Source organism: Drosophila mauritiana, chromosome 3R (genome assembly GCF_004382145.1).
Source record: "Drosophila mauritiana strain mau12 chromosome 3R, ASM438214v1, whole genome shotgun sequence".
Classification (NCBI taxonomy): domain Eukaryota; kingdom Metazoa; phylum Arthropoda; class Insecta; order Diptera; family Drosophilidae; genus Drosophila; species Drosophila mauritiana.
The window spans coordinates 17,540,521-17,552,010 of record NC_046670.1 but is presented as its reverse complement, the minus strand read 5'-3'; the positions used below and the strand labels follow the sequence as shown (position 1 = coordinate 17,552,010).

At 44.3% G+C, this 11,490-nt stretch overlaps 3 protein-coding genes across 3 annotated transcripts; 1 reads left to right on the top strand and 2 right to left on the bottom strand.

Moving 5' to 3' along the window:
* Positions 1-25: 25 nt before the first annotated feature.
* LOC117144315 lies at positions 26-1,912 on the bottom strand. The gene is made up of 2 exons (XM_033309426.1): positions 460-1,912; positions 26-399 (listed from the first exon to the last, which is right to left on the bottom strand). The coding sequence occupies exons 1-2, from the start codon at positions 1,125-1,127 to the stop codon at positions 261-263; spliced, it is 807 nt and encodes a 268-aa protein (XP_033165317.1). The 5' UTR covers positions 1,128-1,912; the 3' UTR covers positions 26-260.
* Positions 1,913-2,451: 539 nt separating this feature from the next.
* LOC117144832 (tryptophan--tRNA ligase, cytoplasmic) lies at positions 2,452-4,335 on the bottom strand. The gene is made up of 4 exons (XM_033310217.1): positions 4,046-4,335; positions 3,557-3,968; positions 2,919-3,498; positions 2,452-2,844 (listed from the first exon to the last, which is right to left on the bottom strand). The coding sequence occupies exons 1-4, from the start codon at positions 4,239-4,241 to the stop codon at positions 2,740-2,742; spliced, it is 1,293 nt and encodes a 430-aa protein (XP_033166108.1). The 5' UTR covers positions 4,242-4,335; the 3' UTR covers positions 2,452-2,739.
* A 368-nt stretch (positions 4,336-4,703) lies between these two features.
* LOC117144546 (vacuolar protein sorting-associated protein 16 homolog) lies at positions 4,704-7,925 on the top strand. Its single transcript, XM_033309782.1, has 9 exons — positions 4,704-4,859; positions 4,930-5,119; positions 5,172-5,442; positions 5,500-6,188; positions 6,242-6,369; positions 6,422-6,570; positions 6,627-6,910; positions 6,977-7,566; positions 7,629-7,925. Exons 1-9 carry the CDS (start codon positions 4,804-4,806, stop codon positions 7,771-7,773), a joined length of 2,502 nt encoding a protein of 833 aa, XP_033165673.1. The 5' UTR covers positions 4,704-4,803; the 3' UTR covers positions 7,774-7,925.
* The last annotated feature ends 3,565 nt before the right edge of the window (positions 7,926-11,490 follow it).

The following is an 11,490-nucleotide window of genomic DNA, read 5'->3' as shown; positions in this document are numbered from 1 at the left end:
CAAATAATAATGGATATCATAGGTGTTATTCTTCATCATTTATTCAATTATTGCACTTATAAAAAGGTTAACATGATAGACTAATATAAAATTAAAGCTATTTAAATTTTTTCTTTTCAAAATCGTAAATTTTAGCGAATTTCTATGCACCTTTATTTCTAAAGGTTCATGGAATGACTTTGGCAAACTGCGGATATAACATAACACAAGTTTTTAGTTGATTATTTAAATGAATTCCCTTAGATATTCGTTAATTTAAATTACGCTCCCCAATGATCGTTGCCATTATCATAGGGTGAACTACTTCCGCCGCTCCAGGCACAGCATCCACTGCCATTTTGGCCCACGGAGCTCTCCCGGAGCATGGCCTGCAGGTGATTGATGTAGTTGATGGCAATCCTGGATAGGCAAATATCAAATAAATATATTACTGAGCTCTACGCAGATAATTTCACTTACCTCAAACTCTCGATTTTCGAGTACTTTTTCCCATTGGGCTTGGATATGGGCAGCTTGGAGCGCAGTAAGTCAAAGGCTCGGTTCATGTCCCGCATCCTGGTTCTTTCCCGATCGCAGGCGGTGCGTCGGTAGTCCTTCTCCATTTGCAGCGCCTTCTCCCGCCAGGCAGGATTGTGCTCCTTGGCGATGTCCACCTCAGTGCTATTGGCTATACTACCGCCGCTATAGCTCATATACATGGGCGGAGGCACCAGCTCACTGGGTTTGTTGCACTCCAGGCCCACTGGCGAACCGGTGGCCACCTGGCCAGCATGCCACATCGACACTGGCTGAGGTATGACGCTATAAGTGGGTGGCAACAGACCCATATTGTGCGCTTCCTTCTCGTAGCCACCCATCAGGTTGGGTGAGTAGCTGTGCGGATGAGTTGGCGCATATGCCAACAAGCCTGCTCCATCCGCGGTTAGGGTGTAGTTGAGACTAACTGCCTGACAATTTGACGATTGAGGGGCACCGAGCTCTAGAAGAACGGGCTGTTCCGATGATTCCGCCTCGCCTTCGGATCCACCGCTCAAATAGGGTCCACCCGTGGAGGCTGACACGGGCACCAGAACTGCCGGTGGATCACCCGGTACGCCGGCCGTGGAGCTCAGCAGTTGATCCGTCATCGCTTAAGCCGCTTTTCGAATGACCGATCAAGAGTTGTGGCCGGACTGCAGCAGGTTTACCTGGACTCGGTTGGTTCTTTTTTAGCTTGTACCTTTTTGTTTTGCTTACTTTTAGTGCATTAGAGACGACTCTGGCGATCGTGATGAATGGCTCACCATCGATCCATCGATTCGAGACGTGACTACTCATCCGGGGTTGATGAGGGCCACATCTCGTCTAGTTCAATAGTTCAAGAGGCCACCGCTTTGTACGTGTGTCAACAGGTGATCTATAGGGGACCAACTTGTCGTCGAGGGTCCTTTTGTCCCATCCAATCGCTGTGCAAACAAAGCGGCTTAATTTCCTCGCTATTGTCCGATCGATCCGACTCCGACGGCAGCGGATGGTGATCGAGGCGCGTGTGGCAGGCTGGAGTTGCGTCCGACTTATGTCGGATCCCTCTCTGGGATCAGCGATCGACGATCGTCGCCACAACTTCAGTTTGAGTTTTTCTTTTTGATCGTCGCTATGTACAAACACCCACACTGGAGCTCAGCCCATATGTAAGAGTGTATTTTCGACGCATGTAAACACAAGTGTTTTGACTTAATTAAAAAATACACACATATCCATATAGCCAGTTATGAATATAGGTTCGTCTATATGAAGGTAAGAAGCCTAAGCCTGGCCAATCTAGCTCCGAACTTCGCCCAATTCTAATTTCAAACTAATTCGGTTTTTCTCAAGTCAATGAAAAACAGTGATCGCTAGCTAAGTGCTCTTATAATCCTATTAAAAAATTATATTATGTATATTATATATTCCATACCTATTTTTATGATTCCTGCAAGTATCTTTATTCTAAAAATTTTAATTAAATTAGTTAGTTTTCGCTTTAATGTCAATTTTCAAATGGTTATTTGAAATATGGAGCACATTATCAATTATTACTAAATCTCTTTTTTAATTAATGGAAATTAATTAGCAATTTTTTTTCTTCTTCCGAAAATTTAGAATTCCTAAAAACATAAGCCGCAAGGGGAAAACGAAAAGAATATCTACTGATAGCCCGCGAAATTCAATTCATGTGCAAGATCTCGGGTTACCAGAAAAAACAACCCACAACTAGAAGTGAGAAAATTACTTACATTTTTGAGAAGTCGAGAGTTATTTTGCTAGCTGGCTAACCAGAGAGGCACCTTTGCGCGGAATCGGAAATGAATATGAGCAGAGTGTAGTTTCTAGGGAAACCTAGAGCGGTGCTTTGTTTCTCTCCTTGGCTGAACGTTTCGGGTTTCCAGGAAAATTTATAGACTTGCTAACAACTTCCCAAATGTGGGTCACTGCGGTGGCAATTGCAAATCGAAGCCGAAGTTTATTGTTTTCTGCTTTATAAAAATAAACACGCTGTGTAAAAAATAAAATAAATAGCGAGTACAACGATGCATTAAGTGGGCGCCACACGGACTCAGAGCCAAGGCATAGATCAATTCTGTATAGCTATTTACATAGGAGTGCCTTAGTCGGTTCGGTGTTGAACTAATTTCGCTTAGTTTGATTTAAGTTAAACATATAAACTTGTAGTAAGAATCGATGTCAAGCAAATGCAGGTACCTCAACTCGCCTGGCGTTCTAACTTCCGAACTTCAGGGGTCGCAGTTCGAAGTACTTGTCCAGCACTTCGTCCGTAACCAGCTTGCGGGCGGCCTGATGCTGTTCCACAATGGGTGTGAGCGTCTAAGATGAACGTTTGAGCACATTAATTATTAATATTAATGATTTTGAGATTGTGGCATCACCATTGCACTTACCTCAACTGCCAGCTTCTTGATCTCGCCCGTGAGCATTTCGCCTTTGCTGTAAGCCACTCTCACCTCCTCCAACTTGGCATCGTCCTCCAGGAAGAACTTCAGCAGCTGATAGGACACATCAACCTCCGGCACTCCGCCCAGCTTGCGGTGTTCCTCCACAGTTACGCGTCCTCCGGAGAAGGCGTACTTGTTGATCTTGTTCTTAATCTGCTTGGGCGTGTCCGTCAGAAAAACGGCCGAGTTCTGGTCGCTAGCCGACATCTTCGTCTTGGCACCCTGCAGCGCCGGGAAGAAGGTCGAGTGGATGAGCGCGCATTTGGGAAAACCAAGACGTGGAGCCACATCGCGAGTCATGCGGAAATATGGGTCCTGATCGATGGCGCACGGGATGAGGCAGTGCACCTTCCTGTTGCCGAAGATGAAGGGGAAGGTGCTGGAAATCGCGGGAGCTGCTTGAGCGGCTGGGAAACCAATCTTGCCAATGATGTCTGAATCCCCGAAGCCAAAGATGCCCTTCACCTGATTGAAGGTAACGCACTTCTGGATGCGAATGATGTTCTGGTACATGGCAGGACATTTGCTGTAAGCAACGGATATATGATAAATTGTACAGGTAAAAAGCAAATGGATTAACTTACCCCACGAATTCCAGGTTGTTGAAAATGAACGTCTTATTGACATCGAATCCCATGGCCACAATATCCTTGGCGTTTTCACGTCCAAGCTTGATGGCATCCTCCACTTTCAGATCCTTCCATAAGGTCTTCTCGTCGTCGGTCAATTGAATAACCAGCGGCACATCGAAGGTCTCCTGTAGCCACTTAGTCATGATGAAGGGCACAAGATGGCCCACGTGCAGGGATCCGGAACTGGGACCGCGACCCGTGTACAAATAGAAGGGTTTGCCCTGTTCGCGCAGTGTGAGAATCGTATGCAGATCCCGGTGCGAGAAGAACATGCCCCTTCGGATGAAGTGGTGGGCGGGCTTCCCTGTGATTTTCTCGAAACGCGCAATGAGCTCCTCATCGATTTTGCTGGAGCCAAAGCGTTCTGCAACGTGTCAACATGGGGAGATTAAATCAGTTGATTAACTACATTAATTAGTTGCTCTGCAAATGTCTTCTTACTTATCAGCTTATCATAGTCGACGCCCGCGTCATTGCTGCTGGCCACATTCCATGGATCCACAACATCTTCTGTGGGTGCAGTGGCTCCCTCCTGTGCCTGGGCATCCGTTCCCGTTTCCACGGGTTCTGCGTCCGGTTTTCCATTCAGTGTCAACGCCTCCACGCCCTCCACAATCGTCTCCTTGGTGTCAGCCATTTCGTCAGTCTGATTGTTAAGAATTTAACAGATAATTTAATACTGGCCAGTGAAATTGGGCCCTTCACATGTGAAACGAGGCGCTTATTAGTGTCCCAACCATCGATTACACCATCGATTATTTCCCCTGCTCTTGTTGATTGTAATCGTTATGCTAAATTTAAAAAAATTAGTCTACTTAATCTTATATTATTTAAAAATATTTTATTTATATTTTGTTTACTCGAACTTTAAAAGTAATATACTTCATAGAGAATGCGTTCCTTGTTTCATATATTTATGTATTTTATTTAAAAAAAAATAATACTTAAGGTATTTACTAATGTAAAGTTAATCGGCTTTAAATTAAAAAAAATGTAATTGTGAAATTAAGCTAGCCTCAACGGTTACAAACAACTTTTAAAAATATCGATAATGAGAAATATCGATGGATTGCAAATCTGCTGATGTCGAGTGACAACTCTGAAAAATCAGCTGTTGCGCTGCAAACTGTGGATGAAAAATGCAAGCGAATAAGACTAATGTTTTTCGATTAAAATAAGGAACTAAGAACTCAGACAACATGCCTATCATGTACAATACGGGGGAGTGGTTCAAGGTGCGACCGGACTACTACAGGTGGGTAATTCCCAATCCATCCGTTCCATACAAACCAACTGAAGGATACGCCCATTAATCCCATTCACAGAAAAGTGGAACTGGCTACGCCCGATTGGCCGCTGGACTTGGACTTGGAGTATATGTGGGTGGAAGTGGCTCCCTATGGAGGACCACTGGCAGTCACGCGTGATCCCACCAAATTGGTGCCGGTTAAGGGTACCGCCAGACCAATGATTCGCATCTTTGACACCACCGGCAGGGAAATGGGTCACATATTGGTGAGTTTTCCGAATGTAAGAGATATTATCTAAAGTATTTAAATCACCGCAGTGGAACCATGGCAAACTTATTGCAATGGGCTGGTCAGACATGGAGGAGCTTATCTGCATCCAGGAGAACGCCACCGTCTTTGTGTACGACATGTTTGGTCGGGAAAAGGAGTCCTACAGCATCGGCGATGAGGCCAGTGTCACAAAGATTGTGGAGGGCAAGGTGTTCCAGTCTTCAGCTGGCACAGGAGTGGCTGTAATGACCACATCCGGTCGGGTTTTTCTCAAACAGAACAGCAGCAAGACTGAAAGAAAGCTACCGGATATTCCCAGTAAGAAAGACAATGTCCATTAAAATCCAAAAAGAATATTATGTCATTGCTCAACAGATTCCAGCATGAACTGTTCCTGCTGGGAGATCGTAACCGAGGGACGCAACAGCTACTGTCTGCTGGGAAGGGATCGAGAGGTCATAAAGCTGTTTCCAGGCGAAACTGTGGGAACTATTACCGCCAATCTCTTTGAGAAACCGCACGAGCGAATCATAAAGATATCTGTGTCGTACAACCACCAGCACTTGGCCCTGTACACCAACACCGGTCTTCTTTGGCTGGGCAGCGTAGATTTGCGGCAAAAGTATTGTGAATTCGATACTGGACGTAAAGATATGCCCCTACAAATGGAGTGGATCATGAACTCTGACAACAGCGAGGCGGATGCGGTGGTCATTTCATATCCATCTTACCTCTTAATTGTAAATCGCAACGCTGATCGCAGTGACTTTCCCTACGATCCGGTGATGTTCCTTGTGGCTGAAATGGATGGCGTTCGCATAATTACTCAGAGTTCGCATGAGATAATACAGCGCCTGCCAAAATGCGTTGAGAACATATTTGCAGTGAACAGCCAGGAACCGGCTAGCTATCTCTTTGAGGCGCAGAAAAAGTTTGAGGAGAAGTCCTACAAGTCGGATGAGTATCTCAGCATGTGTCGGGAAAAGATCGATCTGGCAGTGTCCGAATGTATTGAGGCGGCTTCATATGAGTTTTGTCCGGAAACTCAAAAGAGCTTGCTCAGGGTAAGATAGTAATCAATTTCTTATATTTCTTTTAACCTCTCCATTTCTTTTAGACGGCCTACTTTGGCAAAGGCTTTATTCGAAACCACAATCCCGATGAATATATGCGAATTATGCGAATACTAAGGGTTCTTAACACCTTGCGGCATGATCGAATCGCCATGCCCATCACCTTCAAACAGTAAGCATTGTTTAAACTTTTATTATTGGTTTCATCAATACTTTTCTTTCAGATTCTCACATCTTAATACCGAGGTAATACTCAGTCGCTTGGTATTCCGCAAACACTATGCTATTGCGATACAAGTGGCCAAGCATTTAAATCTTCCCGAATCCTGGATCTTGGAACACTGGGCTTACCATAAAGTGATGAATGATCCCAGTGAGTTATTGTCTTTTTGTCCTTAGAACTGATACTAACAAATTTTTTATTTTAAGATGATACTGAAGTGGCACGTAAGATAACTGAAAAGTTCAAGAATCCGTCGGTCGAGGGAATTTCGTTCTGCAATATTGCGTCAAAGGCGCATCAAGCTGGACGAGATGACCTGGCCATTAAGCTGCTAGAGCTCGAGTCGCGTGCTTCGCTTCACGTACCACTACTTCTGAAGATGCGCAAGTTTGATCGAGCGGTGGGGAGTGCCACACAGTCCGGCGATACAGAGTTGATCACCCAGGTGCTCCTGGAGATGAAAATGCACATGATGCTGTCCAATTTGCACGTAAATCATTTGCTTTCTCTTTGAATAAGTGTGTTTAATGATCTACTAATTGAATATTAATTCTAGATGACTATTAGGGACCATCCACTGGCTCTGAACATATACAAAAAGATAATGCGGGAATCCAACAGAGCTGGACTCTATGGCATTTACAACACCGAGGACGACCAAAAGGCAATCGCTGAGTATCACTTTCAGAATGCCATTGAAACTGAAGGCTTGGAGTCGAATCTTTCGATGATTGGAAACGCCTATGCCCAAGGTCGTTGCACGTTGGAAGCGGAGCTTTGTGCGGATACCAGCCGATTGATCAAGCTGCAAAAGACTCTAAGCACCAAGTACAATGTTAGTTTAAACGGCTTATCAATACATGAGACCATTCAGGAATTGCTGCTGATCGGCGAACTGAAAGAGGCAGAGCGAATCAGAAGCGATTTTAAAGTGCCCGATCGGCGGTTCTGGTGGCTGCGAATCCTCACACTTTCTAGTCAACACAAGTGGGAGGAGTTGGATAAGTTAGCCAAAAGTAAAAAGAGCCCCATTGGCTACGATCCCTTTGTCGAGGTGTGCTTAAAACAGGACAATGTAATGGAGGCGCGAAAGTATATACCAAGGTGTCGGGACAATCGCCGTGTCATCTGGTATATGCGAGCAAAGTGAGTAGACTTATATGCTTGTGCCTATCCCTTTAACTGTAGCACAACTTTCTTTTCGATAGCCTATTTAACGAAGCCATAGATTCTGCCTTCGAGCAGCGTGATGTGCACAGTCTGTTTGAGTTGCAAAAGAACCAGGCGATCGTTAACAATGGCACACTGTTGAGCAAGGTTTGCGATTGCATTGCCATGCTGGAGGGAAAGTAGTCGAAACATTCCTATTCATAAACAATTATTCATGTCTATTCGAATAGCACTGATAAGCTTATTCGGTATTGTCGATCAGGACGTGCGCTTGATAAAAGTAATTATGCTTGTAATAAATATAAATTATTTTGTAAATAAAATCCAAAAATGCAGTCGTTCGCTTTAAGGTATTAAACGAAGTGTGTGTGATGCAAGAAAAGTTAGGAAACAACCTAGTTTATTTCCGTTTCCTCACCTCTGAGTTAAAGACATAAAACTCACCGGCCTTATTTCCCAAAAGGCACATCCCTCTGCCATCCTGTCACAGTGTCCCACTAAAAAGCAACCACTGAGCCGAGGCCAGTAACTATAAACCCAGTTAACGCACACACAATTTGCTGTTGTCCTTTGCATAAGTAACTCAGCTTCGCTTGGCCCCCCGCAATTTGTAGACAATTTTGTTATACGGACCATAAACGCGAATTCCCGATGCTCGACGCCTGTGTAAATAAAATTTATAATCAGTGCCACATCCAAGGCTCCAAGGAAGCCAAGGAAAAAGTCTACTTTTGTGACGACACTCGGCCCCGTCTAACTTTTTTTCCTTCCTATTTTCTTTTTTTGGCAGGATAGCCGGGCTCTGCAAACGCAAAATGGCGAATGTTGACGCCTTTATTGGGTTCAAAGTGTGAATGGCGTCATGGTGCAGGGGAGGAACAGGCACAGGCACAGGCACATTTGGGGCTGCCGGCCGGGCTGTAAGTAGTTGACATAGCCCCTAAACACGTTTGCCAGCCGCAGAGAAGATGAGGAGAAGAATGGGAGGCTGGAAATTGTGACTGTGGGGGAAGCCATGCTGGCAACACGAAATTCCAATTAGTCTTCATTTTAAGCAAATTTAACGCACACTCCCTTTTTATTTTTTTCACCCGGCCAATTCGAAAGCGGCAACCACATTCATACCCGTTCTGATGTCCTGGTAGCAAACATTTTGGCCACTATTTATGTGCGATTCGATGTTCGATTCGGCTGGGCCGTGTAGCCTGTAAGCCGAATTTATTTGGCAATTTTCGGGCGTTGTTTAAAAAACGCTTTTGCTGACAGTCGAAAACCATTGGTGGTTTTTTCGGCCTGCGGTTTTACGGGCTCAACTGCGACATTTTCGTCCTGGCAGCAGATGCGTTTTCGGTTGCTAAATGTCACTCCGACATGACAGACTAAAAGTAGATTGCATTTTAAAATGTCAACCTACATTTTGCCACGAAGGGATTATGCTCAGATTAATATTTTATGGATGCAGTGCAGCAGAGCTGGACTGGCTCTGGCATAATTGAACTACCCAAAACATATCAATTTCGCGTCGATAGCCTTCAGCAATGAACAAATATTACAACACTTCGAATTGAAAGCCAACAAGCCAACAAACTACAAACTGTTTACCCACTATATTGTATATATTTGCACTGTCAGCAGGACATTGCAAACGGCACCGATATTATATAGTCCATTTCGCGTTATTGATGTTCACATTGCGCGCTTTTTATTTCATTGCATTTTTATATTTTTAATAAACTCGCAAAAGCGACAGAAATTACAAGCGATGTCAGGGCGAAGCTCTGGCAGCATGCCAAAAATTCCGAGGCAGACCAAAAAAAAAAGTGAAAACAAATAAAACAAAAATATAATCTAAGGGGACGACCAGGACCAACAGGACCAAATGAAAGCCGGGGCTGCGAAATATGGCGACTGCAGTGGCGGACGGGCTTTGCCTCAATTTATGTGCGCGACCCGCAGGACACTTTAAGAATATTATAAAGGAATAAATCAAGGCATTTCGTCCTGCACCGGACACCGGAGGAGGAGGAGGAGGCTGTGGTCACGCCCAGGACCTACTCCTCCTGCTTCTTCTCTCCGTTGCCTGTGCATTATTAATGCCCCATAAGCCCAACCATGTCCAAAACTTTCGCCTCACTCGGTACGCTCTATACACACATATATAGTTTTCCCCACCGGCTTTTCCTTTGACCAACCGTCTCAAGGCCAACGAATTTTGGTAGCTTTTGTTCTTACTGCCTGCTTAAGACCCCGAAAAATATGTCAGTCCGGCGAGAGCAACAATTTATCATAGCCAGGATCCCAAGCGCAGCAGAGATTGTCCTGCTTGTCCAGGTTCTCAGTGCCTTGCAGCTTTTCCTTCTGGTCAGTGAGTGGCTCATCATCGGTGGCGGCAAGCTGTCAAACACAAATGTTGCCCCAATGTTTGGATTAGCATATAACAAGCGAAGGACACATATAGATCCATGTACAAATCTGGGCAATATCCTGGATGTGAGTGTGTGTCCTTGCAGGACGTCCGTCAGTCGGGTGTTTGTGTTTACGAAAGTATTCCTATCATTCGATGTCGTTCCATATGAAACAGATGTCGGCACACTTATTATGACCGACCAGCGATGGTATATGCAAAAAAGTGATGCCATTTTTTGTTTCAGGTATCACACGAAATGATTTGTTTACGTGCGGGAACAAAAATTCGAATTTTTTATTGCCGCCGATATTGCTGGTGGCATTTGTGCGAATCCATTCACCAGATGCGATTGCATTATTCATATTTAAATTGCCGCGTTATGATGTCAAGGGAATCCAAGGAATTTGAGCCGACAAAAAAAACGCTTACAAAATATATATATACTTATATGTATATACGATTGATGTAAGCTTAAAACTGCATTGTGGCAGCTTCAATTCGAATTCACATTATATTCATTCATCCACATTCATTGTACGTTTTTGTGAATAACCCTTTGGCGAACCCAAAATGCGGGCTGGCTTAAAGGACAAGATCCTGCTGGCGGTCATAACCTGAACCCGGTCGTTATCCCTTATCCATGTTGCATTTTCTTGTGCTCTTATTTACATGCAAAAAAAAAATATATAATATAAAAACTTTTAGCCCATTTCCGGTCATCCTCACATTTTGGCCAGCCCCTCCGGTCCTGACAAGGCCACAAACTGGGCCTGCGGCTGAGGTAACAGCTCCTCCAGCACCTGATCCTCCCAGTGGTATTGGTCCTGTAGATGGCACCGCTCCGACTGGATCTGGGCTCAAACCGAAAGCTGTTAGTTATTCGCTTTGGGCCGCTCTGCGGCTGGCCAACTAACTCCCACAACGGCGACACATTTTTGGCCATTGCGACTTGGCCCTGGTGAATTTATGCCGTCGACCATGACAGAATTGTTATTAATAGCCGATGCGATACATCCTGGAAAAACCCCTTTTTTTGGCCAGAAGGCTGGCGTGCACCTTTCACATTTTGGCGTATAAATTTTGATTGCAGACCATAAAGGCAAAGTAATGGTTTGTGGTCCAGTTCAGGTGACTCTTTTGGCCAGGTTGATACAAAAGCTTAAAATATTTAAATGCTACATATGATAACTGCGCTAAATTGAAATTTGAATATACACTTAACTTTCTTGGTAAGACACCTTAAGCACTTGTAAATAGAGAGAAAAAGTTCTTTAGCTTTGGTAACTTTGTGAATGACTCAATCGCCCAACAATTTGAAACAGCAATTCAAAGTTCAAGTGCCGCATTAACCTGAAGTACTTGTAGGTATATATTGTATATATATTTATATATGTTCGAAACAAAGGGAATCAATGAAAGGGAAACAAATTGTGTGCAGGAGGACAAACCAATACGAGTGGCAGCCAAAAGACAACCGGAACATAATGTGCCAT